The 23,707-nt window shown below is 69.1% G+C and overlaps 3 protein-coding genes across 6 annotated transcripts; 2 read left to right on the forward strand and 1 right to left on the reverse strand.

The window, feature by feature from the left end:
* Positions 1-133: 133 nt before the first annotated feature.
* Positions 134-11,506, reverse strand: ESPN (espin). 3 transcript variants are annotated; one of them, XM_086764664.1, is made up of 15 exons: positions 11,213-11,506; positions 10,381-10,574; positions 8,071-8,257; positions 7,797-7,979; positions 7,591-7,722; positions 7,283-7,502; positions 6,932-7,209; positions 5,204-5,365; positions 4,945-5,119; positions 4,631-4,657; positions 3,324-3,469; positions 2,945-3,226; positions 922-1,001; positions 829-840; positions 134-731 (listed from the first exon to the last, which is right to left on the reverse strand). In XM_086764664.1, exons 1-15 carry the CDS (start codon positions 11,504-11,506, stop codon positions 584-586), a joined length of 2,520 nt encoding a protein of 839 aa, XP_086620790.1. In that variant the 3' UTR covers positions 134-583. The 3 variants fall into 3 exon arrangements, with proteins under 3 accessions (XP_086620790.1, XP_086620788.1, XP_086620787.1); XM_086764662.1 differs by lacking the exons at positions 134-731; positions 829-840; positions 922-1,001 and adding an exon at positions 1,515-2,720; XM_086764661.1 differs by lacking the exons at positions 134-731; positions 829-840; positions 922-1,001 and adding an exon at positions 1,515-2,746 and having other exon boundaries at positions 2,932-3,226.
* Positions 11,507-12,690: 1,184 nt separating this feature from the next.
* On the forward strand, positions 12,691-18,855 carry ACOT7 (acyl-CoA thioesterase 7). 2 transcript variants are annotated; one of them, XM_086764620.1, is made up of 10 exons: positions 12,691-12,775; positions 13,366-13,483; positions 13,943-14,099; positions 14,601-14,692; positions 14,817-14,931; positions 15,576-15,590; positions 16,182-16,268; positions 17,063-17,179; positions 17,391-17,575; positions 18,208-18,855. In XM_086764620.1, the coding sequence occupies exons 1-10, from the start codon at positions 12,720-12,722 to the stop codon at positions 18,310-18,312; spliced, it is 1,047 nt and encodes a 348-aa protein (XP_086620746.1). In that variant the 5' UTR covers positions 12,691-12,719; the 3' UTR covers positions 18,313-18,855. The 2 variants fall into 2 exon arrangements, with proteins under 2 accessions (XP_086620746.1, XP_086620747.1); XM_086764621.1 differs by lacking the exon at positions 15,576-15,590.
* A 536-nt stretch (positions 18,856-19,391) lies between these two features.
* ICMT (isoprenylcysteine carboxyl methyltransferase) lies at positions 19,392-23,436 on the forward strand. Its single transcript, XM_086764721.1, has 5 exons — positions 19,392-19,631; positions 19,873-19,961; positions 20,039-20,208; positions 20,998-21,215; positions 22,018-23,436. The coding sequence occupies exons 1-5, from the start codon at positions 19,392-19,394 to the stop codon at positions 22,198-22,200; spliced, it is 900 nt and encodes a 299-aa protein (XP_086620847.1). The 3' UTR covers positions 22,201-23,436.
* Positions 23,437-23,707: the final 271 nt, after the last annotated feature.

The following is a 23,707-nucleotide window of genomic DNA, read 5'->3' on the forward strand; positions in this document are numbered from 1 at the left end:
GGTGATGAGCCGATGCGGGTGGTGGTGGTGATGGGTGACGGGGCGATGGGTGACGGGGGCACCACGGTGGGCGCAGTGTAGTGCGGGCAGGGGGATGGTGTGGGCAGCCCCAGGAAGGCGCGGGCGCTGCTGGCGGGGTTTATCGTTTTAATCGCTGGACAGGCAAGTGGTCCGGGGCGGAGGCAAGTTGGGAGCTGGCCTCGGGCGGCTCCGGAGGCAGGAGGGACGGAGCAGAGGCGAGTGTGCCGCAGCCACAGTGGCTAGCGGTGCCAGCGGGGAGCAGGGGCAGCCGGGTGGCGCGGCGGGCCCAGCCGCAGCGGTCGAGCTGGGTGGAGCACAGGGAGTCAGATGCCCCGCGCCACGACAGCGCGCTTCACGGAGGGCAGCGCGGGGCGGCGGCGGGCGGGCGGGCGGGCAGCAGTGGGACGGGGTCTGTGGGTGCCTGGGGTGGCAACGGGGGCTCCTCCGGGTGGGGCTGCGCGGCCGTCCGCGGCGGGAGGAGGGTGCTGAGGCCCATCCCGGTCCGCGGTGGGACCCGCCGGCCTCCTCCTGCCACGAAGAGCTGGGGCGCAGCGTGGCGTGACTAGTGCTTGGCTATGTCCCCCTTCTTGAGGATGATCTGCCGCTGCCAGGGTGCCAGCTTTGTCTCATCGTACCCGAGAGTCCTTAGCTTTTCTGACTGCTCCTTCTCCTTCTCCTCCTCCTCCCGCTTCTGCTTCTCCTGCTCTTTCCTGCACGGCAGCGGAGGGCGCGGGGCGCGGCGGTCAGCGGAGCCGCCGGAGCCGCCGCGCCCTCTCGCCCGCCCGGGGAGGGGCTCATGGCACTCACCGTTTCTGCTCCCTGCCAAGGCAAAGGGAAGACCGGGGTTAGCGGAGCCGCGGGGGCAGCCCGCCGGTGCGGCGGCCCCCAGCCCCAGCTCACCTCTCCTCCTCCAGCTTCTTGCGCAGGATGTCCCTCCTCCAGGCTGGCATGCTGGCCAGGCGCGCCTCCTCCTCCTTCTCCTGCAACAGACAGCCGCGTTACCGGCACCGCGGGGCAGCCGCCTCGCCCCGGCACGTGGCATTGCACCGGGCCGGCCGAGCCACCCTCGTGGCACAGCGCTGTTGGGGGCTCGCCAGCACGCGGCTCGCCGATGTCGCCCCTCGCCCCTGCCGCCTGCAAGGAGGAGGAAGGAGTGCGCGGCGCGGCCAGCCCTTCGCAGCACACCACAGCTTTATTGCACCGACACGCGGGGGCCCACGCCGCCCCGGCACCGCAAACGCCACACCAGAGGGGAGCGCGACCCTGGTGCCACACCCCCCGCACAACACACAGCCACAGCAAGCACCACACCGCAACCTCGGCCCGGGACCACGCAAACCAACGCCCGGCCCTCCGCCGAGCCGAGCCGCCGCTCTGCCACAGCCGCACAGGCGGCCGCGCGCAACCGGGCACAGGGTCCTGCCGCCCCCAGCGCCTGGTCCCAGCCAGCCCCACGCCGCGCTGCCGGCACTGCCTGCAGCCTCCCGCCAGGCTCAGGTGTCGGACATCTCCGCCTCCTTCTCCTTCCAGAAGGAGAAGCTGCGGTCGATGAAGCGGCAGACGTCCTCCTCACTGAACTCGCCCAGCTCCGGCACCGGCACCGCTGCCCCTTCCGCCCCCGGGGCCGCGGCAGGGAGCTCCGGCAGGCTCTCCGCCGCCGCGGTGGGGCCGTCCCCGAAAAACTCCTGCACCAGGTCCTCAAAGCCGTCGAGCCAGCGGCGGTGGCCAGCCTCGACCTGCTCCAGCACGGCGCGGTGGAAGCAGCGCACGCGGTGCCAGCTGTGGCTGCCCAGGCGGTCGAACATCTCATAGCAGAGGAGGTGGCGGAAGCGCCGCTCCTCGGGGCTGAGCGGCATCTCCAGCAGCTGGAAGTAGCCCAGCATGAAGAGGTCGAGCGGGAGGCTGTCGTGGGGCACGGGCGAGCCGCCCACGTGGGGCAGGAAGTGCTGGGGCCAGTACAGCACCGCGGCGTGGCTCAGCCGCCGGATCTGCCGCCCTGGCACCCGCCGGGCGACGCTCCTCCAGCGGGCCAGCAGCCGCCCTGCCGCCGGCCGCCGCCTCCCCGGCCGCCGCGGCCGCTCTTCCCCGGGCGCCGCCGCCAGCGCGCGCTTCTTCCAGTGCTCCAGGAAGAGGAAGACGGCGCGCTCCTTGCACACCTCGGTGTGCTCCCGCGGGCTGCTAGGCTCCGGCAGTGCCAGCCGGCTCCGCCGCGGCGCCCCGTCCCCGTACTCCTCCTCCAGGATGGGCTGGCGGGAGCTGCCGGGTGGCTGCGCCCGCTTGCGCTTGCTGACCCTGGGGAGGGGCGCAGGGGCCCCCCCTGGCCCCTCGTAGTTGGCCTTGAGGCTGCGGACGGAGACACCGCAGCCCAGGAGCTCGCGCTGGGCATCATGCTGGGTGCCGGGGCCGCCCAGTTCCCCCCCTGCTCTGCGGCCCTCCCGGTCCCGCAGGGTGGCCGGCGGCGCAGGGGGCTGGCCGCTGCGAGCAGGTGGGTCGTCGCGGGCGAGGGGGAAGCGCTGGGGTGCCGGGGCGGGGGGTAGTGGTGGGAGCATCGGCCGCGCCTCGGGCATCACCCGCAGGCTCCCCAGCTGCCTCTCCAGGTGCCGCACGTCCTCCTCCCGCATCGCCTGCCCAGCGGGTCCCGGCGTGCCCCCGCAGGCAGGTGGCCTGCGCCGGCACGGGGACGGCGAGCGGCTCCCGGGCTGCGGCGGGAAAGAGGGCGAAGGGGCTCTTGAGCCCACACCGTGCACTTCACGCTGCTGCCGCGCGTGGCACCCCGGGGCGTGACGCCCTTGCACGCGGGTGGGTGGTTCCCCCGCGCAGCCGCGAGCCGGAGGCAATGCTACGAACGCCTTCTCCCCAGGTCCGGAGCCACTGGGCCGTGCCCGTGCCGCGCTCGCCGCCGCAGCACACGAGACCCCCCTACCTTGCGCCGCTGCTCCTCTTCCTCCTGCATGCGGAGCTGCAGCTTGCGCACCATCACCTGCCGCTTCCACTCGGGGACTGGCCGGCCCTGCTCATCGTGGCTCGGCACCAGCGCCTCCGCCTCCGCCGCTGCCCCCGCGCCCGCCGCTGGCACTGGCGAGCTCCCGTTCAACACCGGCTCCGGCGAGCCCCCCGCCAGGCAGCGCGGCGGCCCCGTGGCCTCGGGGGTGGCCGGCGGGGTGGGCGTCCGGGTGGGTGATGGAGAGGACACCGGCGACTCTGCCTGCGGAGGGAGGAGGGAGGAGAGCGATGGGTGCCCGCTGCGCTGTGCCACGCCGCGCCCCTGGCCCCCGGCCCCCCGGCCCCCCGCCACCACCTACGTTGGCCCCTGCCTGGCCGCTGCCGGAGAAGACGGTGGTGAAGCCCTTGCTCTGTGGCGTCGGCTTGAGGCTCTTCCCAGCCTTGATCTCAGCCAGCAGCTCCGAGTTGTCGCCGGTGGGGGACATCATGTTGAAGGACTTGGTGCCTGGGGGGAGGTGGGGTGGGCAGTCAGGGCCCCCCGCCAGCAGCCCCCCACACCCCCGGCTCTCCCGCCAGCTCATGGGGCGCCGGGTCGGCAGGGCGGACGGTTTACTTCCCCCCACCCCCGGCACCCCCTGGGACTCCCCTTGGAGCAGCGTCCTGGCTCCCAGCCGCCCAGGTCCACGGGACCGGCACCCCGGCACCCAGCTCGCTGGGGACAGGGGGCTGCCAGGGCAGCCCCCCCGGACTCAATGCCAGAGACCCCAGCCCCGAGCGCCGCTCACCCGCGGCACCACGCTGTGACAGCGGCACCCTGCCTGCCGAGGGATGGGCCCGCGGCGGGCGGCAGCCCCGGCACAGCAGGACGGTCCCGAGCACCTCACCGGGCCCCTGGACGCCCTGAACCCGCCACAGCCCCCGGCAGCGAGGCACCAACAGCCCGAGCCAGCCCCACCGCCGGCCTCAACCCCCAAGGCGCCGGCACCAGGGCACGGCAGCGCCCCTGCGTGATACCCGTGCCGCCGCTCGCCCCACTCGCACCCACCGTCCGTGCCAGCCATGCGCGCGTCCCTAACGGCCCATGGTGCCGTGCCACGGCAGAGCCCCCTCCCCGCTGCTGGCGCCCACCGCTCGCCCTGCTCGGCTGTGCCGCGCCAGGGCCAGAGGGCTGCGGGTGCGGAGCGCCCAGCGGGACGCGTGCGCTGCCATCCAGCGCCGTCTGAGAACGCCCAGCCCCGGGAGCTGGCGCTAATAAAGCGGGTGCCGAGCGGCGGCCAAGCCTTCGGCTGCAATCCGCGGCGGGGGAGCGGCCGGTGCGCTCACGTGGCGGGGTCACGCCGGCCGGCTGAGCGTGAACAAAGGCCCTCTGTGCGTGGGGCCAGCGGCGGGGCCGCGGGGGGCGTGGGGGGCCCCGGCCGCCTGCCCAGCCCTGCTCAGCAGCTTCGGCAGCCCCGCGCCAACGCGCAAGGCGCCCGCGTGGCACGCCAGCCCGGCAACGCGGCGGCGAGGGCGCAGCAGGTAGGAGAGCCGCGGGTGGCTGCTGGTGCCATCGGCCGTTTGACGCCCCATGGCTCCGGCGCGGGATGGTCCCGTGTCGGGCCCCTCCTGCTGTGCCCCGCGCTGGGGCACCCCTGAGCCGGGAGCCGCGCGGGGCCGCGGTACTTACTCTTCATCTGCCTGAGCGCCTTTCCTCCTAGGGAGAGAAGCAGAGAGGCGGCGCAGGGCGCACGGCAGAGGAAGGATTTGCCCACCGCGAGACAAGAGAGAAGAGAAGCAGCCAGCAGTGAGAGGAGGCGGGGGCGGGTGGGCGTGGGGGCCCCCGCGCCGACACCGGAGGAGAGAAGGACAGAGAGGCCGTCAGGAGCCGTGCGGCCGGAGCGCCACAGGAGGAGACGCGCCGGGGCGGCTGGCGCCGCGGTGCAGCCGACGGGACGGTGCCCGGGATTGCTCCCCGCGCCCGCCTGGCGCCCTGCCACTTACTTCCCGTGGAGGAGGAGGAGCGGCGGGGGCCGGCGGGGGTCTCCGCCGGCGCAGGCGGCGGTGGGGGCGGCGGGCAGGCAGCGTCGGGCAGCGGTGGGGGCGGCGGCGGCGGTGGCAGCTCAGCGCCGGTCTTGCTCTCCCCGTTGCGCATGGTGTTCGCCGAGATGGGCGACGCCTGAAAGAGAGCGCAAGCAGGCGTCGCCCGGCGCCGGTGCCGCCGAGCCACGTGCAGGCTGGCGGAGGGGGGCCGGGGGCTCACCTCCTCGCTGTGCGCCATCCGCCGGGGGCCGGGCTGCTCGCCCGCGCCGTGCCCCAGGTGCTTGTAGTAGTCGCCGGTGCTCGGCTGCTTGCCGAAGTTCCTCGAGCGCCTGGTGGAGTCGGCCCGGCGCAGGCCTTCAGGGCTGCTCTCGCGCGACGCCAGCTGCAACGGGGAGCGCGGCTCAGCGCGGCCCTGTCGGGCTGCGGCCAGGGTAGCCGCGGGGCAGATCCCAGGCCAGGGGCACGGCAGGCACACACCCCAGGGGTCCGCTCGGCACGAGGCTGCACCGAGGGCTGCGTGCCGGGCCGGAGGCGCGTGCCATCGGTGCCTGGCGCTGTGACCCCATAGCCCGTGCCCAGGAGCCCGGCCGAGCTCCCCTGGGATAACCTCCTGGGAACGGGAGCGCCCAGCCCTGGCCCCGCAGATTACCGGGAGCTTATCCCCGCGGGGCCGGGCTCCAAACCCCGCGGTGAGCGGGGCGCTGGGGCGGCGCAGCCCCGGCTCACCCCGGCACATACCGCAGCAGCTTTGCGGGTCGTGCTGCCGAGCACCAGCGCTGCGTGGGGCCGTGCCCGCTCCCTGGGGTTGAGGTGCCGCGGTGGCACGTTCCCCACTCGCCATTCTGGCGGCCCTGCTATTTGCATTTCCCCGTGCGCCACCTCCACCCGCAGCATTTGCACGGCAAGGCCGGGCGCTCGCCGCCGCCGCCGCCACCAGCCCCAGCTAAGTCAACAAGCGCCAGCTCGGCGCTTCCTGCTCCGGCTGCCATGGGCGCTGTGCCAAGCCCGGCTCGCGCTCCGGCAGCCCCGGCCGCGGTCCGTGCGAGGGTCCGTGCTGCTCGGCCCTGCTGCACGGGGCGCCCGCGCCTCCCCGGCACCAGGCTGGCACACACCCGCACCTCCCCGGGGCAGCCCGGCTCTGTAGCCCCGAACAGGGCCGCTCGTCACCCTGGTAAGTGCTAACGAGCCAGGGCAGTGCACAGGGAGCACAACGGGGTGCTGGCACTCCCCGCTCCACCGAGACCCCCATCCCATGTGCCCCCGTGCCCTGCAGCGCTGGGCTGTGCCCCCGCCCCGGCCGTAGCCGTGCACCGGGCTCCCGTTCCCGGTGGGGTGGCAAAAGCCACAGCGGGAGGTTGTGGCGGCCCCGAGCCCACCGTGTTCCCGTGCCCGCCGCCCACCCGGGGGGCTGCGCCCCTCTTACCTGTGCGCACCCAGCTGAGCCCTCTCAGCTCCTGGCAGCGCCGGCTGTGCCACCGGACACCCTTGGCGCAGGCGACACCGGAGCCGGGCACTCGGGTTACAGCTCGCGCAGGCGCCCACGCCCAGCTCGGCGAGGAGCCGGCGGCGGCGCTGGGGCCACATGGGCGCGGCCGTGATGCCGGCCACGCGCAGCGGCCTGCGCAGTGCCGCCAGGCGCCCCGGCCGGTGCGGCGGTGGAGCAGGGCCGCCCAGGCGCAGCCAGGCGCCAGAGCATCACCAGCCCTGGCTGGCTGTACCCCTGCCACCGGTCGCACCCCAGTCCCCCGTGTGCGCTGGTGTTGTGAGCATGTGGCCAGTGCCGGCGCTGTCGAGAGCTAACACCTCCCCGCGGAGCGTCGGTGCCCGTCGGCACGTCGCCCCGGGCAGCACCTCCCCTGGGCCGCGTGGCCGGGAGCAGCCGCGCGCGGTGCACGGGGCTTGCGGCGTGGGGCACGCGGGGCTCGGGGCACGGTGCACGGGGCCGTACCTCTCGGCGCAGCGCCTGGCTCTCCACATGCCGCAGGTTGTTCTTGGCCTGCACGTAGATGTCGGCGGTGTGGGGGGCGGCGGGGGGCGCGGGCGCGGGATAGCCGGGGGGCGGTGGGGGCGGCCGGGTGGCGGGGGGCGGGGGCGGCGGGGGGGGGAAGGCGGGGGGAGGAGGCGGGGGGGGGCCCTCGTCTGCCGGCCCCCGGCCCCGCGGCCGTGTCTCGGGGTCCAACATGTCCATGTACGCCTGCATGTCCACCAGCGCCGGCTCGGGCACCCCTGCGCAGGGCAAGCGGTCAGGGGAGGCTGGCCCCGCGCCCCCCACCCTGCGCCCCCCCGACCCCACACTCACGGGCGGCGGGGGCCCCCGGGGGGCCGCCCCTCTTCTCCCCGGTGCTGGACTGGCTGGAGTGGCAGGAGTCGTAGTTGGAGAGGGTGCTGGCCGGGGAGCCCACCTCAAAACGTGCCTGGGGCACTGACGCCGTGGTGTTGGGCGACGACATGCCAGAGTCGGGCTGCCGGCACTCCCCGTCCGCCGAGGGGTCTCGGGACAGCACGCGGTGCTCCACGCTCTGCCGGCACAGCCGCGCGGTCAGACGGCGGGGCCCCGCGCGCTCTCTGCATGCTCCCCGCGCGCTCGGCTGCGGGACACTGCCGTACCATGTTCTCCACAGTGCGCAGGTACTGGGCGCAGTGGCCGTGGCCGTTGTAGTCGGCGAGGTCAGCCGCTGTGTAGCCATCCTGGTCGCGGACGCTGAGGTCGGCGCCGTTCACCACCAGGATCTGGCAGCACTGGGGAGAGCGGGGGCGTGTGGCAGGGCCGGAGAGCGGCCCCCTCCCCGTCCCGGCACCCCGTCAGCACCCACCTCCAGCTCGCCGTTCTCGGCGGCGTCGTGCAGCGGCGTGCCGCCCCAGCCGTCGGTGGTGATCTCCCCGCCGTGCAGCAGAAGCCAGCTCAGCACCTTGGCGTGGCCGCGGCTGGCTGCGAAGTGCATGGCCGTGGCCCCCTCGGCGTCCCGCTCCGACAGGCTCACCGTCGTGAAGCTCATCTGCGCGGGCGGGCAGGCTGAGCACCGGCGCCGCCGGCCCCACGCCGTGCCGCCACGTTGTGCCACCGCGCCGCGCCCAGCCGGCGCTTACCAGCCAGACGATGACGGTGTTGTGGCCCATCTGTGCAGCGGCGTGCAGCGGCGTCATGCCGTCGTGGGCGCGCGCGTGGGGGTCGGCCCCGCAGTCCTGCACCAGGTACTGGATGATCTCCAGGTGGCCCTCCTGGCAGGCGAGGTACAGCGGGGTGGCCCCCGTCTTGGTCTGGGCACTCAGCGTGCTGCAAGCGGGGCACAGCGCCTGTCACCGCCAGCAGCACGCCACGACGGGGGGAAAGGGGACAGGTGGGTTGCACAGGGACATGTGGGACACGGGGGACACACAGGGGACAGGCTGGCTGGGATAGGCAGGGCAGCGTGGGCAGCCTGGGCTGGGAGCCGTCCACCCCATCGCTCCCCCGGGTCCCCGCAGAGAGGCAGCGGCTGCGGCGGGAGGTCACTAAGTTAATCAGCCTGCTTAGGCTAAGCTCCTTCCCCGGCTGTTTTCGGACACTGCAATTTAGCAGTATTTTTAAATAAGCAGCTTAGGCAGCAGTGGCCGCAGGGGAGCCGGCAGGGAAAGGCAGACCCGCACCCTTGGCGTCCCCACAGCCCGCACTGCGCATCCCGCATCACTCAGCCCGTATCCTGCATCCCTGCATCCCTGCATCCCACATCCCGCAGCCCCGTATTCTGCATCCTGCCTCCCACATCCTGCATCCATCCCGCAGCCCCGCCACGCAGGAAGCCGTTTTATTAAGCGCTCCATAAAAAAAAAACCTGTTGAATATTTAAAAAAGGAAGAGCAATAAATACTCTGCTCTGTTATCGCAGCGATCGCAGGCCCTTAATAATTGATCCCTGTAACCGTGAGACGGGCCGCAGGCAGCGCTGGCTTCCCGCCGTGCCGTGCCGCAGGGCGCCTGCCCTGCAGTGCCGCAGCACCAGGCCTGTGCGCTGCTGGGCGCTCCCCAAGACGGGACCGGGGCCGGGGCTGGGGCGGTGGCAGGCTGGGCCGGAGCGCAGGGGTCGGCGGGGGCACGGGCACGCGTTCAGCCCCCGATTGCCGTTTCCTGGTGACTGGGAGAGATTAAACCACTTGGGCGAGCGCCGGTAAACTGCTTTGCCAGATGGCCACGAAGCCGCGCCGGGCTGCCGGGGACCCCACAGGGCTGGCGTGAAGGTGGGCTGGGAGCACCAGCGTCCCACGGCGGCACCCTGGGATTGGATTTCGTGGGTGTAACGGAGCCTCCGGATGGGCGCGGGGCTGGGAGCGGGGCCAGCCCTAAATAATTCAGGGGAAAGGCAGCGACGGCAGCGGAGCAACCCCGGCAAGAAGCGTGAAAGCCAACGCGGGAGGGCCGCTGCCAGCGCCGCGCCGTGCAGCGCCGGGGCCGACACCGTGGGTGCCGAGCAGGAGCCGTGGCCCGGCCGGGGCTGGGCTGTGGGCTGCGCAGGGTTAATTCCCACGGGTGCCCGGGGCTGAGCCCGCACACCTGGGGCAGGGGGATAAAGGGCCGGGCTGGGCTGGGGGTGCAGGGACCCTGTAGGGGCTCTGTGTGGGAAGGTGGGGGGATCTGGGGGTGGCTGAGCCCCCGGTTCACCTCCCACTGCCCCGGGACCCCCTGTACGTGGTGGGCGTGCACACCCCTTGCACACCTCAAGCGTACCGGGCACGGCGCGGGGCACCGGCGCATTCCCCAGGCTCCACCCGGGACGGGGCTCCGGGTTATTTCTGGTGGCCTCTGCCCAGCGCAGGAAATCAGCTTAGGGGGCCGCCTGACCGCCTGCGCAGCCCCGCCGCGAGGCCTGGCACCGCGTGCCCGGTGGGCTGCCGTGCTGCCTACCCCGGGGGCCCAGCCCGGCCCCGGGTACCGCTGGGCAGGCGAAGCGGGGACGTTGCTGTGGCAGTGCTGCCACGTCCAGCGGCACCCACGGCCCACGGCGGGTGGAAAGGTCACCCCCGGCACGGGGAGCGGCGCTCCTCGGCGGGCAGCCTAATCCATTTACATAACGGCGAGCGGACAAAGGCGGCTGTGTTATCGCCCCGCACCAGCAGCCCAGGGAGCCAACTCGGCGGCCGGCGGCAGTATTTCTGCCAGCGCTCACCGCGCTCCTCCTCGCCCTTTCTCTCCGGGCCATAAAGAAGGTGCAGCTGGCTGCCCGGCCTGATAACGCGCCCGCGTTGCCCTTGGAGCTTGGGTGGCTGCGGCATCCGGCCCCAGCGCTGGCACCTTGCCCGGCGGTTGGAGGGAGGGATGGGGCAGCGGCGGGCACTTTGGTCCCCCGCCAGCCCCCGTCCTGCTGGCGGGTGGGGAGCCCCCGGAGTGGAGCCCGTCCCGCCCGCTGGCAGTGGGGCCGTTACCTTGGGCAGTGTCCCAAGAGGAGTCGCAGGGAAGGGAAATCTCCTTTGGCCGCGGCGTAGTGCACGGGCAGCGCTCCCGTGTCAGTGGCAGCTGTGGGGTCGCTGCCCCCGAAGCGGAGGAGCCAGTCGATCACCTCGTGGTGACCGAAGCGGGCTGCCAGGTGTAGGATGGTGGCACCGGAGTTGTCTGTGTCCTGCGGGAGGAAGCGGGGCGGCTGTCGGCACCGGGGAGTGCGTGTGGGGCCGGGGAGCGCGGGCAGCGGGGTGCAGCCCCAGGGATGGTGGGCTAGCGAGGCCGTTGGAGCAGGGCTGGAGAGAGGGGCTGTGCGCCAAGCGCGGGGCCCGCACGCAGCGAGCGCTACACAAAGCCCCCCTTGTTCTGCCGCCGGCCAGCGGCCCCCGCCTGCGGGGTCTCGCCATGGGGCTCCGCCACGCCCCAGGCCCGGCTGCCCTCCACGCTCGGCGGGGTGCGGGCTGAGCCTGTCCCCGGCCGGGAGGTTGCCCAGGCGTCCTGACCCCGGCCTCCCCGCTTAATCCCCTCTCCCGGCCGCCCCCTCTCCCTCCGGGCCCGTCACATGTCGTTAGCTCTCGGCCGGCCCCGGGGCCAAGCCGCTTATCGCCCGCTCCCGCCGTTGTGTAACCCCGGGAGGGTCTGTGCGCCCCTCGGGGCTGAGCCCCACCGGGATGCCGGGATGCCGGGATTCCCCCCTTCCTCCTCCCCCCGTCCCGTCTGGGACCTCAGCTTGCCGGCGGCAGAAGCTGCGGACCCACGCGCGACCGTCCCTCCCCTCGGGGCCGGGGCCCCCCTCGCCCTCCGCGCCCCCGCTCCCACCTGCACGCCGCAGCCCCCCTGCGTGAGCAGCCACTGCAGACAGGCCAGGTTGCCGGTGGCGGCGGCGTCGTGGGCCGGCGTGGCCCCGTTGCGCGCCCGCGCGTCCCCGCGCAGCGCGGCCTCGGCCGCCAGGTACCGGAGGCAGGCGAGGCGGCCGGCGCGGGCGGCGTGGTGCGCGGGGGAGGCGCCCAGGGCGTCCCGCAGCCCCGGCCGCAGCAGCCCGGCCGCCCGCAGCCCCCGCAGCCCCTCCACGTCGCCCTGCCGCGCCGCCAGCAGCGCCCGCTCCAGTGCCATCCCGGCCCCGGCGGCCCCGGCGGCACCGGCGGCGGCCCCCGGCGGCGGCCCCGGCCGCGGCTTGGCACTGCGCGGCGCTGCCGCCCCGCCGGCCCCCGGCCCCGCCGGCTCCTCCTCCTCCTCCCCCGGGGCCGCCCCTCCGCCCGCCCCGTCCGACGGCGCGGCCGTGCCCTCCGCCCGGGCCCCCCGCGCCGCTCTCCCCGGGCTCTGCTGCTGCTCTTGGGGACCCCAGGAGCGGCCCGTGCCGGCTGGCCGCCCCCCCTCCCCCCCGCGCCCCACGGGTGTCTCCTTCCCCCGCCCGCCAACTCGAGACGCGCGGGACCCGTGGGCTCCTCCGGCAGCCCCGACGTGTGTCCGCCGGTGCCGGCAGCGTGGGCAGGAGCGGGGGGGCGGCGCTGGGCGGGCTGCGTGGGGGGCGCCGCGGCGGGACCGGTCGGCGGGACGCGCGGGCTGCGCGGGACAGCCCTGCGGTCAGCACCGCGGACAGCTCCGGCGCCGCGCCTTCAGCACCGCGGACAGCGGCGCGCCCGCCCCGCCTCGCGGAGGCGGCGGTACCGGTACCGGAGCGCCGCGTCCTCGCCGGGCGCCGTGCCGCAGCCCCCCGCTCTCCTCCCGCCGCTGCCGGCACCCCCGGGCCTCCCGCCCATCCCCGTGTCCCCCCAGGGAGAGCCCCCCCACGGAGAAGCGCTGCCGTGGGGCGGCAGGGACGTGAGTGCCGCCCGCCGCCTCCACCCGCCCCGCCAACTCCGGCCGCCCCGCCGGAGCCGTTTCCCCACCGGAGGCTCCGGGGGAGAGGGGGTGCCGGGGGAGCGGGGCCGCGCCCGCCCTCTGCCTGCCCCGGCCGGGCTGGGGGTCGCGGCCTCCGCCACCTGGAGACCGGGTCGGACGGGCCGCTGAGCGAGGGGAGGCGGGGGGGCCCCGTCCCGGCGGGGCACGCGCAGCATCCCGGCCAGCACCGGGGCTTCGCCTCCCGGCACCGGAGCCCCGCCCCCTGGCACCGGAGCCCCGCCCCCTGGCACCGGAGCCCCGCCTCCCCGGCACAGAGGCTCCGCCCCCCGGCACTGAGGCACCGCCCCCCGTTGCGGCCCCCCGCGGGGGCGTGGCGAGGCGCTGCCCGCCAATAAGAAGGCGCGTGGGGCGTGTCCCGCGCGGTGGGGCGTGGCCTGGCGAGGCGGTGCCGCAGCGCCGTTGCGGGCGGGGCGCCGGTGCCGCCATGTCGGAGCGGGGGGCCGTGGCGGGCCCGGGGCCGGCCGCCATCCAGGTCTCCAGGTACGGCCCCGCCGGGCTCCCGGGGAGGGCTGGGCAGGGGCGGGCCGGGGGGCTACCGGCGGCGCTGCCTGCGCCAGGCACCCGGCCCGCACCGGGCAGAGCGAAGCAGCCGGTGCCCGTGAGCTGGCCGGTTCTGCGGGGCCTTTGCCCGCTGCGGCTCCCCGGCACGGCCGCCCCGCCGAAGCACGGCTCCTCTGCGGGCCGGCGCGCAGCCGTTGCCCCGCGGCCCCCGTGCGTCGCCTTCCCTCCTCCGGCCGGTTCCTCGGCGCTCCAGCAAAAGCCGGGACGGCGGGTGGAGCGGTGGCACGTGCCCGGCCCGGTCTCCGTTTGCCGCTGTTGGGGCGGCAGCGAGACGCCCTGCCAGAGGAGCGACGCCTCCTCCTAGTCCCACCAGTAATTTAAGGCGGTTTCCACCGGCGCTCGCAGGAAGCCACGTGCGGGCAGCGCCGGTGACGTTGCCGGCATCAGCGCGGTGAGATGGCCCGGCAGCTCGTTCGGTAGGGTGATGGCGGTGCCTCCGGGCGGCCGCACCCGACCTGGCTTGGGGGCGCAGCAGAGGGGTGCGAGCTCCCGTGTTCCTCCCCTGACAGGATCATGCGCCCGGACGATGCCAACATTGCAGGGAACGTCCATGGGGGAACCATCCTGAAGATGATCGAGGAGGCGGGCGCCATCATCAGCACCCGCCACTGCAACTCCCAGGCCGGGGTGAGTAGGCACCGCAGTGCCTGCCGGGCTCTGGCCCGGTGACTCTCCGACCCTCCCACCGTGCCCTGGGGGGCTGCCGGGAGCAGGGGGTCCCCTCGAACTGCCAAGCATCCCTGGGCGCCTCCCTGGTCATCCCCCTGCACCAGCAGCGCTTGCTCCTGCGTGCACACTGGCTGCTGCTGCAGCACGGCCCCAGAAGCCGGAAGCATTGTACTGAAATTGTATTTTACGAGCAGAATATTATTACACTGCCGTTAACGTTTTAATTCCTGCGAAGGGCGAGTCAGAGGCAGCCCCAGTGCCAGTTACAGGCGCGGAAGGAAGTGCAGCCACCGGCTGATAAGGTGGAGGTCGAAGTGCCGGAGCCGCATGCGGCATGGGCCGGCCCTGGGGAGCTGCTGGCTGCGGTCCTGCGCGGTGTGGCTGCGGCCGCTACCCTTGCTATCTTGCTGTCCCCAGGAGCCTTGCGTGGCCGCGCTGGCGCGGGTGGAGCGGACGGACTTCCTCTCCCCGGTGTGCATCGGCGAGGTGGCCAATGTCAGCGCCGAGATCACCTACACCTCCCGGCACTCCGTGGAAGTCCAGGTCAATGTCATGTCTGAAAACATTTTAACAGGTGAGTGGCTGCTGGCAGCTCTGTCCCAAAACTCCAGGAACAACCGCGAGAAGCCAAGAGCCCGTGGCGGTCACCCTGTTCCGCACCCACTGTCGCTGGCAGCGTCGGGCAGAGGGGAGATCTGGCTGGGGGCAGCGAGGAGGGTCGGTGCTGGGAACAGAAGCCAGACAGGCTCCCTGGGGATTACAGCTCCATTGATCGCTTTTAGCGAAGAACGGAAAACTCCTCCTGCCTAATTTGCTGCCCGTGGCTGCGTTCAGCCTGAAAAAGGCTCTTTTCCTGCTGTTGCTGTGGCAACCGGCTCCGCTTGCCGGGATGCCTTCCCGAAAGTGCATTGTCACATCCGCTCCAAGGCAAAGCCCCGCGGGAGCCGGCAGAGTGGGGGGCTGCCTCGGCCGGCAGCATCACCAGCGTGCAGCCAACCCCGGGCCGTGGCGGCGCTGGTTGCAGGCAAAGCGCTGCTGGTGTCGTGCAATTGCCCTCTGCCCCCCTTTCCTCTAGGGGCAAAGAAGGTGACGAACAAGGCAACGCTGTGGTACGTGCCGCTGTCGCTGAAGAACGTGAACAAGGTCCTTGAGGTTCCCCCCATCCAGGTAGGATGGCTCGCTTTGCTTCCCAAAAACTGGAGCTTACCCTCTCCAGGGGAACGGTGCTAACCCGGCCCCGTTGGCACCCCTGGCTGTGCCGCAGACCGTTCTTACCGACCTTTCCTTCCAGTACACGAGAAAGGAGCAGGAGGATGAGGGGAAGAAGCGTTACGAGGAGCAGAAGCTGGATCGGCTGGAAACCAAGCAGAGAAACGGGGATGTGATTTTCCCCGTCATCAACCCAGGTAACGCGGGTGGCACGTGGCCCGTGGAAACATCCTGGTGGTGCTGGGAGGCCGAACTGATTCCCGGGGGAACTCTGGCCATCCCCAGGCACCCGTGGCTCCGAAACACCGTGTTGGGGATGGGAGTTTGGAGCTGCGGCGCACGAGAAGAGGGGGAGCCGGATGGGTGCTGGTGGGTGGGATGCCGTCTGCCGAAAGATGGTTCCCGACACCCCTCCTTGCATCCCTTGTGTGTTCCTGGGCAGCGGGAGCGAGGTTTGCTCAGCGTAGGGTAAATGCAAGTGTTGAGCGAGGGTTTTGCGTGTTCTGCAGCTGCAGCCCCTCTCTGGAAGTCGGTTTTCACCCAGAAGTTAACCGGATGGTGTTTGAAGGGGAGGATGAGCTACAGGGAGGGGCTGGGGGTCACGCTTTCCCTCAGGGATTGCTGGGGATCTCTTTCCTAAAAAAAGCATTGCCCTGGCTTCTGGAAACTTAATGGTGGTGCCGATGGTGAGCCAGAGGCACGGGCAGCCGGTGACCTCCAGGACCAGCCGTGGTCCCTGGGCAGAGGCGGAGAGGTGGCGCGCAGGGATTGTCAGAGGGGTGATGTAGGATGAAAGTTGCTCAAATGCTTTTTTTTTCCCCCTTATTCTGCATGCTCACAGATAGGCAGACGAAAGGTAAGGCTCCACGGGCGCGGCTGCGTGGGCGTCCTCCCCGAGGAGGCGATGCCGAGCGGGCGGGGGCTCGGCTGGCTTTTCCTGTAGCGTCTCTCATTAGACGGAAAACGCAGCCATCGCCCTGAGCGCTGGGACTGCCGACAGTCAGAGGGCGCGATTTCTGTCACCCGCCTTGAGTGGCGAGTCAGACGTCACCACGTGTGCCAGGGCTGGGGGATGCGGGGCCGAGGGGAAAGCGTGGTCCTTCGGAGATGTCGCCGAGCGGCAGGTCTGGGGAGGTGCGGCTGGTGGCCTGAGGAGGGAAAGGGTACAGCCACGCCGCCGTCCAGTTCAGTCCCCTTTGCTTTCGGGCTCCTTGAAAGCTTTAAAAGGAGCTGAGCTGGAATAAAACTGATGGGTGGGCATTAGAGGGAGCTGGCAGGTGGCAAAGAGCCCCTGCTCTCAGGACATCTTGGGGCCGATTTAAATGCTGGTTTGAACATAGTTCAGCTTTTCACAAGCCGGCTCCGTGTTTTCTTCCTTTGTACGGTTTAAGGCGGGCATACAGGTGCTGGCCGTACGCTGACCTCCACTTTGCTCTCTTCTACCCAGAGCCGCACACCGTCGGCTACAGCCAGTCCAGCCTGATCCACCTGGTGGGACCGTCGGACTGCACACTGCTGGGCTTCGTGCACGGAGGTGAGCGAGCGCTGGGGTGGTTTTTCCCTGCAGCAGAAGCGCAGTTTGAGAGCGAGACATGCAGCTGGGCGGTTTTGGCAGGTGGGCTCTGCCTCTGAAGGCACACCGGCCCTTTTCCACTGTCTGCAAGGTTCAGCGTTGCTCCAGTTGAGACAAAAGCTTCTTTTTTTTTTTTTCTATGCTTAAAAAAGGCCCTGAAAACTGACACATCCGAACTGTAAATTGCACGATTTTGTCATAATCTTTTAAATTGCAAATCTCGGATTATAAACAGTGTACAAGGACTGCAGTTTGCTGGAGTATTTTCTTCTTGGCTGGCAGCACTTGTGGCCTGCTGGGCAGGCAGAGCAGGGCAGGGCAGGCGGGATAGCGCGGTGCGAGCCCGGGGAGAGACGCGTTCACTGAGGGCTGGGACGATGCTGGGTGCCACTCACCATCTAATTGCACCTTTAGAAAAACACCAAACAAATCACCACCAACAACGCGCCTCAGAGCTCTTTCCAGGCAGGAGGTTTGTGGGAATGAGCTTGTTTTGCAAGGCTGAGGTTTCCTCAGAGAAATCTGGGAGAGCCAGAGCTGGCTGAAATGTTAAGCCCAGGTCTGCGAGGGTGCCACCCTGGTGGTCCTCTTGGCAGGAGTCTTTGTGCCGGTACGGGGGTTTGTTGGGGTTCAGTCTCTGCGCTGACTCCTCGGCACGGCTTTGATGGCGCAAAGGCCTTACTGACCTACGTGTGGCTTTTTCCCAAATCCCACTGGCTTCCCTGAAACGGGACCCTCTGCCTCCCCTGCCCCAGGTGTCACCATGAAACTCATGGACGAGGTCGCCGGGATCGTGGCCGCCCGCCACTGCAAGACCAACATCGTCACCGCCTCGGTGGACGCCATCAACTTCCACGAGAAGATCAAGAAAGGTGAGTGGGGGTGGTGGTGGGCGCTTTGCTCTCTGGCGGTGCCACATCCCGGTTCCCTTGGGACGGAGAAATGTAGTCCCTGTTAGACTTGGCCTGTGCTGAGCAGCTCTGCTTAAGACATGGCTTAAGCATAAAACTAGCAGAACTGCTTGCTCCCTTCCTCTGAAGAGAAGCAGAGGCCACCGGCTTAACTGGCCGCTCCACTTCGCAGGCAGCGTCATCACCGTTTCGGGGCGCATGACCTTCACGAGCAATAAATCCATGGAAATCGAAGTCTTTGTGGATGCCGACCCGTTCGTGGACGAGTCTCGGGAGCGGTACCGTGCCGTCAGCGCCTTCTTCACCTACGTCTCCCTCAGCAAGGATGGGAAGCCCCTGCCCGTCCCGCAGCTGCTGGTAAGAGCTCTCCCTGCCACGCCGCCAGCCAGGCGGGCCAGCCCTCTCCTGCTCCTCCCGGGGCAGACCCCAGCCGGCTTTTTTTGTCCAAATCCTCTTCCTTTGAATTACTCAGCAGAAAAATAGGAGTGTGAACAAAACTTTCCAGAGCAGGCTTCAGGGTTGGGTTTTTAAAAATTTTTTTTTTCTGATTGAAAATTGCTGACACAGAGATGAGGGGGGGTTCCTCCCTCATGGCTGAGGCCAGGCCGCGTGCACGCTCTGAGCAGCAACAGAGGCCCCTGCTGTCCCCCGACCTCCCTGCCGCATCCCCGCTCCAGCCCTCCTGCCTATTTTTAGCTCTGCTGATCCCGGCAGGGCTTTGCTGACGCGGCGCTGCTGGCTGGGGGCTGTTTCTTGGTTAACATTTTATCCCGCGCGGGTCTCCTCTTGCTCTGCGCTCTGCGTTTCCGAGTGTTTTGTCAGCTAATCGTACACTAGCTGTCAAAACACGTTTTGCACGGAGCACAGGTTTTCCTTGACGTTTCCCGTGAGGGGAGGCGCGTTTCCCTGCCGCACACGAGGCGTGGGAGGGCTGCGCTGCCCCGAGGCAGCTAACGCTGGTGGCTTCTCTTTCTTTCCGTTGCTGGCAGACGGAGACGGAGGATGAGAAGCGGCGCTTCGAGGAAGGGAAGGGCAGGTACCTCCAGACGAAAGCCAAGCGTCAGGCGCAGATGCAGCAGGCTGCCCAGCAGTGAGCCCACCCTGCGCTCCCGCAGCCCTCGCCCGCCAGACGTCCAGGTTCCCGTTAGTGTCGTGTCCGGTCCGCGCCGGGCCTCGCGCCTTCGCCCGCCCCAGCCTGCCACCGCAGCTGCCACGGCGGTGCCGTCGCTTCGCTGCTGCTCGGTTTAGTGCCGTAGACCTTGTGCTTCAGGTGGCTTAAGCGCCCCGAAAGCCTCCGGGAGCTTTCCCGGTCGCTCGCCGTGCACCCCTCGAGCCCGGTTTTCACCGCTCAGTCCTGTAAGGGAAGCTCCCGCCCGTGCCGGAGCAGGGCAGAAGCGCGTGGCAGCACGAGGGATGCGCGAGGCCGCGAGTCTTTGTAATGCTGTGTTAAACTTGCCGGTACGTCCTGAAACCGCACACCAAAGCTTACGTACGATACCCGCGGCAGGAACCTCGCCCCGGTGCCGTACTGAATGTCTCGGACCGTTCTGTTGACGTTTCTAGGTAGTTTCTCTGTGCACATCTAAGTTATTTAAGGAATCCTCTGGCATAATTAAAGTCTGTTGTCGTTGACTGAATGGGAGTGGGTGTGTTTTTGTTTTTATTTTGGTCTCGAGCGGCAGGAATTCTGCCTGAGGAGCCTTATTTAAAAAAATGGCTCTGCCTCCCCCCTCCTCCCTTTCTCCCCGGATCCCCGACCAGCGCAGCAGGCTCCTGCCCTTGTTTTGAGGAAAGTCTGCCTCTTTCACTGGCAATCCCGGCCCTTCGGCACCCAGCGCGGGGGGGCCGGGGCCCCGGGATGGGGCACGCCGGGTTTGGCTCAGCCTCCCAGGCGCCGTAGCGAGCCCCGGGGACGCAGAACGGGGTGCTGCGGTTTACGGTGTTAAACAGCAGCCAAAGCGGTCACGGATCCGGCCCCGGGCCGGGGTGACCCGCGGGGCCGCGCCGGGCTGCCGGGCCCAACCGCTGCCACGGCCGGACGCCACTGCGCCTGCGCGGCGCGACTCTCGCGAGAGAGGCGCCGCCCTTGGGGCTGCCGCGCCTGCGCGGGGCGGGGCTCTCGCGAGAGCGGCGCCGCCGTTTCCCAGGCGACGCGGGCGGGGCGGGCGCCGCCATGATGGCGGCGGCGGCGGCGGCGGCGTCGGGTCCGCGGCGGGGGCGGCTGGGCCGGGAGGCCCGCGCCAGCCTGGCCGCTTTCCTGCTGGGCGCCTCGGTGGCGGCGCTGCCGGTGGCGCTGGGCTCCCCCGCCGCGTTGCTGGCCGGCCCCGGCCTGCGCGGCCGCCTGGCGCTCGCCCTGCACGTGGCGGGCGTCAACGCGGCCCTGCTGCTGCTCTACCCGCGGCCGCTCTACAAGGTGCGGGGGCGGGGGGCGGCCCGGGGGAGCGGGCCTGGGGGACCGTGGGGCGGGGGGCGGCCCGGGGGAGCGGGCCTGGGGGACCGTGGGGTGGGGGGCGGCCCGGGGGAGCGGGCCTAGGGGGCGGGGGAGGACCCCGGGGGCGGCGGTCGGGGCGCACTGGGCTCGGGGGAAGGCTCCGGCGGGGCCCGGGCCCGTGGGGCGGTGGCGGCAGCGCTGTGTCCCCTCCCTCTGCTCGCAGATCGCCGTCCGGGCCTGCTTCCTGGGCTTCGCCTTTGGCTGCGGGCTGCTGCTCAGCGCCGGCCGCTCCGCCTGGCGCCACTTCGGATGGTAAGGGAAGGGCCAGGGGAGCCGGGCGGGTGCGATGGCCCCCGGCCCTGCCAAACGTTGCCACCCTCCCGCTGCAGGTACATGTGCTCCCTCTCCCTCTTCCACTACTCGGAGTACCTGGTGACAGCCATCAACAACCCGCGCAGCCTCTCGCTGGACTCCTTCCTGCTCAACCACAGCTTCGAGTACAACCTGGCCGCCCTCTCCTCCTGGGTGGAGTTCACGCTGGAGAAGCTCCTCTTCCCAGGTCGGCCGCCCTGCCCCTCCCTGCCTCCCGCCTGCCGTCCCCCGGCTCTGCCCGGCTGCGCGTGGCTCGCTTGGGGCCCACCCGTTGATAGCAAAGCGCTGGTGACCCCTGCTTAGCTGACCTGTGCTGGCAGCGGAGGAGAGCTTTGAGGTGGCCTTAATCTCTCGGTGCTCAAAGCCTCTTGGTTTTGGTCTCGCGGGGCGGAGGGCAGCGCCCCCTCGCTCTGACACGCCAGGCTGCCTCTGCAGTCTTCAGCCCTTTTCTGCCTGCGTCTTTCGAGCTGCTTCGGTGGGACAAAGAATGACGCTTCAGTTACATCTGCGCGTCTTCTTTTCACCTGGAATAAAATAAAGTCGGCAAAAACTATTGCTGTTTGCCCAGTCCGGGGTGCTTCCTTTTATGTGGGAGAGGGGAGATGTTCTCCTTCCCTGCTTCATAACAGCAGTGCAGGCTGCGGAGCTCCCCGTGCCCGGGCCAGCGCGCCCGCTCGGCTGTGCTTTGCATCGCCGTTACTCTACGCGGTAAAGCCGGGTTCTGCCTGGCGCCGGGTTCCCCTCAGGGCAACCTGCCGCGAGGGCGTACGGGCTCGGCGTCGGGCGTGGGTCCGCGGCAGGGGACGCTACTTTTATATTTTTTGCTGGCGGTACGGCAGCGCACGGAACGCTGGCTGTGTTTTGCACCTTGTCGTGCTCTTAGATTGAGGGGGGAAGCCCACCCAGCGACCCAACCCCCCGCGCCGCGAGCGTTACCTGTGCAAACCTGTTGTGACCCGTCCTTATTCACTTGCAGAGCTGAAGCAGATCACCTGGCTGAGTACTGTAGGGTTGCTGATGGTGATCTTTGGGGATTGTCTGAGGAAAGCGGCCATGCTCACAGCTGGCTCCAACTTCAACCATATTGTTCAGAATGAGAAATCGGACACTCATACTTTGGTGACAAGTGGGGTGTATGGGTGGTTCCGGCACCCGTCTTACGTGGGATGGTTTTACTGGAGTATTGGAACACAGGTACCGTATCCAACGCGCTCAGATACTTCCGTCTTATAACCCCAGTCTGTCTTCTTAATGCTGCCCCGCACCCGTAACAGGATGCGAACCGCCAGCGGTCAGCGGCAGGGGTGGCCCGGGCGTGGATTTTGATGCCTCCTGCCTCCCACTGGCACACGGCGGGGCAGGAAACCCCCAGCTCTCTGCCCTGCGCGATCTCTGGGGACACTCCATCGCCTTCATTTTCTGTGTGGAGTAAGCAGGGGCGGCGGGCCTGGGGTTTGAGCCAGAGCGTCCTCGGAGGCCCGGGGTGCAGCCTGCTGCTAGCCTAACGCTGGTGTCCAGAGCTTCCTTGCATCCCGACGGCCAGCGTGCCTTCTGTAAGTGTTCGGGCTCAACCTCGCTCCTGCCAAATACCAGTCCTGTGCCGGAAGGCAAGGAAAACGCCCTCGAAGAGTGCCCAGGGCCCCGGCTGGAGGGTAAACTGGGAGCCAGCTGCGGCAGGGCTGCAGCTCAGTGCTGCCTTAGTCTCCCTCTTCTGGTGGTTGGCACTTGGTTTAATTTCTCCGGAGAGAGACCGTGGCGACTGCACGCGGAGCAGTGCGGCCACGCGCGGGCTCTCTAGAGCTGGGGCGGCAGGAGCCGGCAGCTGCCCGCGGGCTGCTTTCTCCATAAGCGCTAATTTCTCCCGGGAATGAAATGCCGCGAAAAGCAGTGGGACCTTTTAGAGAGCGTTTAGACGTCATCAGCCGGTGGGAGGCGGGGGGCAGCCCCCGTTTCTCTGGGAGGCGAGGGGACGCTAACTGCCGGTGTCTGTTCGCAGGTGTTACTCTGCAATCCCATCTGCGTGGTGGGCTACGCGCTGGCGTCCTGGCGCTTCTTCAGGGAGCGGATCGAAGAGGAGGAGATCACGCTCATTCACTTCTTCGGAGAAGAGTACCTGGAGTACAAAAGGAAGGTGCCCTCGGGTCTCCCTTTTATTAAAGGAGTCAAAGTGGAACTGTAACGCGGGTGAAAACCGGACTGGCTGAGCAAACGCCCGACTCCAGGCGCCGCGGGGCGAAGGGACAGTGCGTGGTGCTGGCGCTGGGAGTAGCCCGTGGGTGTTCCCCGGCTGCCCGGGAGAAGCTGGTGAAGGGCTGCGGAGCTGGGCGGCCTGCCGGGTCACTAGCGGATCAGAAGCGCGTTCGTCCTTCTCAAGATAAGTCTTTCATTGCACATTCAGGGATCTTCCGGATAACTTAGCCTGTAGCCACCCTAAAGAGAACGGGACCCTCTGCCTGCAGCAGCCGATCGTACTGAAGTGCCTCCGGACCGATTCTTCCGGAGAGCCGCTCAGCCCTCCCGCCCCCGTGCAGGAAGGGCACAGCTCAGCGGATTGTTCGTGCGGCATAACTCGATTTTAAAGCTTGTTGACCTCGCGAGCCAGGCAGCGCGGCTTTCGTCTCTTTCGGCCCGATTCTGCGAGCTGGCGCTGGGGGGGCTCGCGGGAGCCGGCCTCCAGCTCTCCACTCTTCGGGCGCAGGGGCTGCCTGCCTGCCTGCGCTTCTGAGAGCCGGCAGCGCGGCGCCGGTCGGTTCTCCCCGAGGCGGCAGCATTCACAGGGAGCTGTTCCACTCGCCTCGTGCCGCTGGATCCTGAGCGCCTCCGAAACATGGAGAGCGAGCCGCTGCCGCAAAGTCGGGAGTCACCGTTTCAGCCGCTGCTTCCCGAGCCTCCCTGCTGCCACCTCTGTTCCCTCTTCCCGCTTCCGAATCATGCTGCTTCCTGTCCTGCCAGGCCGCCTCCGTCCTGCGGAGATCCCAGGATTTTGGGTTGGGAGAGAGCCGCAGCTGCTGGGCTTGCCGAGGGCTTTAGTGCTCGAGATCCTTGCCTGCTTTTTGGGGCGAAACCTGGGATAGTGGCACAACTAGGAGATGCTTCTAGGGAAATTCTCCACGTGGGAAAAAAAGTTTGGCTAGCTAACGCTATTTTAAACGTGACCATTTTGGAAATGGTTCCTACTCGAGCTTTGTGGTATAACTTATTCTGCCGTTATATACCAAAGAGGTTCGCTGCTTTCTTGAGTTTTACGTTGTTCTTCCTAGCTGGAATGGAAACGAGTTGCTTGTCAGTTCGTGCGTCGGGCTTGTGGCGCTCCTGGGTGAAGGTGCTGTGGTACGGCTCAGGAAAGGGGGCACTGATGCTTGATTTTGTTTCTGAGGGGGTTTTTTATTAAAAAATCAAGAAAAAATATTGCCAACTTCTGTCTGGTGGTTATTTGAGATCTCTTACGGTGCTGGTGGCATCGTCGAAACGGGAATCTTACTTTTACAGTTGCCAGTGGGTTCTCAGCACGCTCCAGCGTTGCGCTGGAGCAGGACTGCGACTCGCAGCGACTCGTGGGGCTGTGCAGCCGCAGAGACGGGGCAAATTCTCCATCTCCCCTCGCTTAACTGGTGCAGAGTCCTTCCTCCACCGAGTTTGTTTGTACTGCAGAGCGTCTTCTTCACGGACCGTCAGCTTGGTGCCTT

The sequence above is a fragment of the Chlamydotis macqueenii genome, chromosome 21, assembly GCF_036417535.1.
Source record: "Chlamydotis macqueenii isolate bChlMac1 chromosome 21, bChlMac1.mat, whole genome shotgun sequence".
NCBI classification, from domain to species: Eukaryota; Metazoa; Chordata; class Aves; order Otidiformes; family Otididae; genus Chlamydotis; species Chlamydotis macqueenii.